The 5,752-nt window shown below is 40.5% G+C and overlaps 1 protein-coding gene across 3 annotated transcripts in view; it reads left to right on the top strand.

Moving 5' to 3' along the window:
* The window catches only part of LOC103131278 (uncharacterized), a 40,793-nt gene that overhangs the window by 2,754 nt on the left and 32,287 nt on the right, over positions 1-5,752 (top strand). For all 3 annotated transcript variants that reach the window (XM_016666539.1, XM_016666540.1, XM_007542882.2), the window contains exons 3-5: positions 1,270-1,433; positions 2,999-3,182; positions 5,642-5,739. In XM_016666539.1, the coding sequence (XP_016522025.1) occupies positions 1,270-1,433; positions 2,999-3,182; positions 5,642-5,739 (446 nt within the window). The remainder of the gene's footprint in view (positions 1-1,269; positions 1,434-2,998; positions 3,183-5,641; positions 5,740-5,752) is intronic.

Genomic DNA, 5,752 nt, shown 5'->3' with positions numbered 1-5,752 from the left:
CATTATTATATATGTTTATTATTATATATGTTTATTCAGTTAAAAATGTGAACTATGAATAAACATAGTCACCTCCAAATCATAGTGCAGCAAATAGAGCGGCTGCTCCCGTCGTCTTTTATCCACCACCTTTAATTTTTGTTACATCTTTTATCTCTTAAAATGAGTCCACAAACTATCACTATTGTTTCTACACAGTCATCCGTGTTTGGTCATTCTAAATTCCCGTTTGTTATGTTTGGAGTTTTACTGGATTATCCTCTGGAATCGGGATGTTCGTGAGTGGAATCGGTTCGTGTGGTGTGTTGCTTCTGCCTTGTGGCTGGAGACACGAACCGATTGAACCTGTTGTACTTTTATCATCCCTGTGGTCACAGAGGTTGGAGAATCGGCCAAAAATTCTTAAATCTTGCCGTCTAAACCAGACTTAAGGCTCACAAGCTCTACTCATCTCCTCTCGACCACTGCCCAAACGCGCTTTGACTCTGGTTGCTATGGTAACTTTTACATATCCCTTCAAAATAAGATACAGATGCGACACAAAAACGAACATTTTACTTTCGTGAAAATTTTAACTTATTTTAACTTGACTAACGGGAGCCCTGAGCTTGTTTCTCTGCAACGAGACGGTCCCGTCTGGGAGTGATGAGAGACAATGACAGCCGAAGTGTTGCTTATATCCACAGCCTGCTTGGTCTCTACGTGGCGAAGCAGTTTGAAACGCAGAGCGGGCTTGTAATGTGGGACTCACCTACCGGTCCGGGATAAATCCATTCTCCTGTCTCTTCTCTGGGCCTTTTCCCCTTTGCAAAGAAACTTTCCAAAGACATCTGATCCGGTTTCTTACTCATTTTGCTGCTTGTGGGCTCATTGTTGGCGCGCAAGTAACCGAGAGAATCCGGTTAAAGGATTTTCAAAATAAAAGATCCTTCAGACTCAAATAATACATAAAACGGAAATATTTAATTATTTCTTGCGCGGCCCGGTACCAATTGGTCCACGGACCGGGGGTTGGGGACCACTGGTCTAAGGTTTTACTGTAGGTTATTTGAGAGACATCCCTGCTGGGTTATTTTCAGTGCAGTTGGCCATTTCTTCTAATAGCTTAAAAATAATTTGATAGGTTTTCCTCCTCTTTCTACATCACAAATAACTCTCCAAATTGTGGAGTTTACTTCAGTGTATGGACTGTAAAGTCATTGTCTGAAAATATAAAAATTGGTTTTAATATGTTTCCATGTTAAATTTCTGGTTTTTAACTTGGTGAAGGATGAACGACTGTCTGCTGCCAGGAGAGACAATCGTCTTTTGGTTTCCAGGATGAAAAACAATCGTCTTCTGGCTTCCAGGATGAAAGACAATCGTCTTCTGGCTTCCAGGATGGCCAACATCAAAGGCACAGTGGACCACAGGAATGAATACCGACGTAAAAGGTTAAACTTTTTGGTTTTTAAAAGAAACAAATTTATGAGTCACCTTTATGTTTTGAGTCACTTGACAATTGGTGTCATGAAAGGCTTTGCTATTCTTCAATTATTTCATTCTTAACTAAAATATTTTTTTACACAAGCACATCTAATATGTTAAGTGGAAATTGATATCAATGTAGCTACATTATATTGCCAAAAGTATTTGCTCACTTGCCTTGACTCACATATGAGTTTAAGTGACATCCCATTCCTGATCCTTAGGGTTCAATATGACGTTGGTCCACCTTTTGCTGCTAGAACAGCTTCCACGACCTTGTGAAGGCTGTCCACAAGGTTTAGGAGTTTTTATGGGGATATTTACCATTCTACCAGAAGCGTATAATGAGGTCACATACTGATGTTGGACGAGAAGGACTGGCTCTCAGTCTCTGCTCTAATTCACCCCACAAAGATGTTCTATCAGATTGAGGTCAGGACTCTTTGCAGGCCAGTCAAGTTCATCCACACCAGACTCTCCATCCATGTTTTTATGGACCTTGATTTGTGCTCTGTGCTCTGGTGCACAGTCATGTTGGAAGAAGGGGCAAGCCCATGTCCCATGAATAACAACCCCACACTACAATCCCCCCTCCACCAAACTTTATACATGGCACAATACAGTCAGACAAGTACAGTTCTCCTGGCAACCACCAAACCCAGACTTGACCATCAGATTTCCAGGAGAAAAGCAATTCGCCACTCCAGAAAACGCGCCTTCACTGCTCTAGAGTCCAGTGGCGGCGTTCTTTACACCACTGTATCCGACGCTTTGTATTGCACTTGGTGATGTTTGGCTTGGATGCAGCTGCTCCACCATGGAAGCCCATTCTATGAAGCTCTCTGTTGTCTGTTCCTGAGCTAATCTGAAGGCCACATGAAGTTTGGAGGTCTGTAGTGATTGATTCTGCAGAAAGTTACCGACCTCATCGCAGTATGTGCTTCAGCATTCGCTGACCCCTCCCCGTCAGTTTACATGGCCTACCACTTCATGGCTGAAGTGGTAGGCCATGTACCCAAACACCAAACAGTGTTTCCCAAACACTTCCATTTTCTTATAATACAGCTGACATTTGACTGTGGAATATTTAGGAATGAGGACATTTCATAACTGGATTTGCTGCACAGGTGGCGTCCTAGCACAGTTCCACAGAGAAATTCACTGAGCTCCAGAGAGCAACCCGTTCTATCACAAATGTTTATAAAAAACAGTGTGCATGCCTATCTGCTTCATTTTATACACTTATGGCCATGAAAGTGATTGGAACACCTGATTTTGATCATTTAGATGGCTGGGCAAATACTTTTGGCGAGATAGTGTATAATATGAATGGCTGAACATGTAAAAAGTCCACTGATGGGCTATGTAGAATCCAGAACAGGTTAATGATTGACCGTAAGTGAAATCTCTTCATAACCTTCGATACATAACCTGATGCTTTTTTCTTTAGGTTAGTTTTTTTGGGGGACATCTTGGACAACAAATAGGAAACCAAATAACAATTTTGTTGAACTTTTTTCTGTATCCTCAGTTTGAATGCTGGCAAAAGGAAGCAGGATCTTATGGTCATCAGTGAGGGAAATCAGGCCATGTACCAACGACTCTTATCCCGCAAGTCTGTATACTCCCGGGAGCATTGGTTGGGTGACTGGGAGAAGACGGAACGTTTACTCAAACACATGTCCCGGTACCCCAAGGAACAAGCAGCTAAACAGGTGAGACCACACTATCATCATGTCTGAAAGTTTTACTGAGAAACAAAGAATTCTTAAAGGGATCCATGATTAGTTGTAATAATAGACTTCATTTCAGAAATATTTAGGTTGTTTAGTTTTACTGAATTCTCATAAAATATTGTCACTTGAATGTTGCCATGTTGGTCACGCTGCAATGCATTCTGGGTAAAAGACATCTAAAGGTCCGATTGCTTTAGGTCCATCTGGCCAAAATAGTGATGGGTAATGTCTTTAAGCCTTTTCAGAATGAACCAGAGAGCATTGAAATTAATGGGAATGTAGAAATCACAAGGAGTAATGATGATGGAGTTGGTGTTTTGGTGCTGCTGCCACCTTCAACTTCATAAATGAAAAAATGAAAGACATATCTGTGGTCGGACTGTGTGATCTGTAAGTAAGTAGCTCTATAGCGCCGTGTCTGGTCCAGTAACAGCTGTTTAGGGTCCAGTGTTGGTTCAGTCGTATATATTCAGTATCGGCGGCCACAGCAATTAGCTCTGTTAGCATTTCAAAAAGCTTCCAGCACTGCATGTCTAATGTTCCTCCCAGCTGTTTAGCCGGCGGCAATGGGATTTAGGCGCTTTGTGGATAAAAACTGTTGATCACCTGTTAGACCCTTTGTCAGTTTTGCTCATATAAATGACTCACAGTTGCCTGGAGCGAAATGTTGAGGGCACAGTGTAGGTCCTTTGGAAGTTGTGTTTGGCTCTTTCCCGCTCCTCTTCCTCTTCTTCCCTTTGACTACTGACCCCGTCCCAAACTTTATTCTTCCACTGTCAGGACATGTACTTGCCAGTTGATGGTTCATACCTCTGAACTATTTCAGAAATCTGGTTGATCGCTCCTTTTTTTTCATGTGGGAAATGATTCAGAATCACCTCACTGTTTTATTAATTACAGCCAACAATGACACAGTGTGGCATTATCTAAAATTACACCAGTCAAACACAACATTATAAATAACTCAGGTAAAGTTAGCCTTCCTGTATCTACTCTGTAGATTCCAGTACAGAACGGTCCCAACAACATTATCAACCCATCAGGTGAAAAAATGGCGACCTCCAAGGATCAGTTTATCTCTCAACGGTAAACATCTGTCAGTGAACATGTCAGTGCCTCAGAATGACAAGTCCTTGTTTCATTGTGTTCAGATAAGACAGTCAAATTGATTAGTCATGTTGTCAATATAACAGTGTGCTATGGAGGGATGTTGTGTTATAAACCATGGCTAAAGTTTACATGGCTAAAGGTATTGTAGATTCTAATTGTGGAAGATCAATTGCAAGAGACTGGACAAGATTCACATTCATGCTGTTATTGTAATGTGTTGACAGACCATGTCATTTTGATTCAAAAATGAAAAAAAGAGCACTGCAGAACACAAAAAATCTTAGAGGACAAATGGGAACATAAAACAATCACAAGGAAAAGTGTACATGCAGTGTGCTGCAGCCTCACTCTTCTTTTTCTTCTTCTTCTTCTTTTTCTTCTTCTTCTTCTTCTTCTCCTCCTTCTTCTTCTTCTACTTCTTCTTTCTCACTATTAATCCCGTTGCAATCTTTGTCCTTCCACTGTCAGGAATGTAATATTGTGTTGTGCTCTGGCTTTATGCACTATGTACTTGCCAGTTGATGGTTCATACTGAACTATTTCATAAAACTGATTGATCGTTCCTTGATCTAATGATTTACCGATGTAAAGTCAGGATTCACCTGGCAGCAATTTACCAGTTCAGGACAGATTCAGAAAAAAACATCAAATAAAAATGTATAGAAAATATTCCTGGCATATTATCAAGAATCAAGAATACCTTTATTAGTCCTCCAGGAAGGAAACTGACATTCTAGTACAGCCCGTCCAAAAGAACAAACAAATTTCATATGGGAAGACATGTCTGAGGCTGCAGATGTGGGAGGTGATGCCTTTTCAAAAAAGAACACTAGGAAAGAGGAAGGGCCAAAAGTGACAACTTGTTTAAGCATTTTGCATGTTAACATTCGTACATTGGTACGCTGAACTTATGCTTAAATGGTTGAAACTATTCAACAGAGACCCACATAATACATTTTGATCAACATGACATAAGCAATTAAGAACATGTAGGAAACAGCAGGGAATACATAATCATTTGCATGGATGTACAAAAGCATTTGCAACTTGTTCACAGAAATGAGAAACTGCTTTTTCTGATGTATACAAGTGACACAGTGAATTAAAGATTGATCAAGTTGAGAAAAGCACTAAAGCGACTGAGAAAAACTGTAAATGTAGCATAGCACATGTCAGGCAGCATCATTGTGACCTGAGTGATGGCTGTTGAACTGTGAACTTACTAAATAAGTTGTAAATGTTTACAAGGTATACATTTTTTAGCCACAGAGTTCATCTTATAAGCTGTATGTGTTTGTAATCAGTTCTAGTATGTTTTGTGTTTGCAGAGACTGGAAAAGAAAAAGAAGATGGTGACCTTTAACAAGCAAGACCAGTCTTCGAGCAAGTCAACCACTGACAGAAGCAAAGACATTCCTGGAGACCAGTAAAGCTCACAA

This window comes from Poecilia formosa, unplaced genomic scaffold (assembly GCF_000485575.1).
Source record: "Poecilia formosa unplaced genomic scaffold, Poecilia_formosa-5.1.2 Scaffold737, whole genome shotgun sequence".
Classification (NCBI taxonomy): domain Eukaryota; kingdom Metazoa; phylum Chordata; class Actinopteri; order Cyprinodontiformes; family Poeciliidae; genus Poecilia; species Poecilia formosa.
The sequence above is the reverse complement of the archived record's forward strand: the minus strand, read 5'-3'. Positions and strand labels throughout refer to the sequence as shown.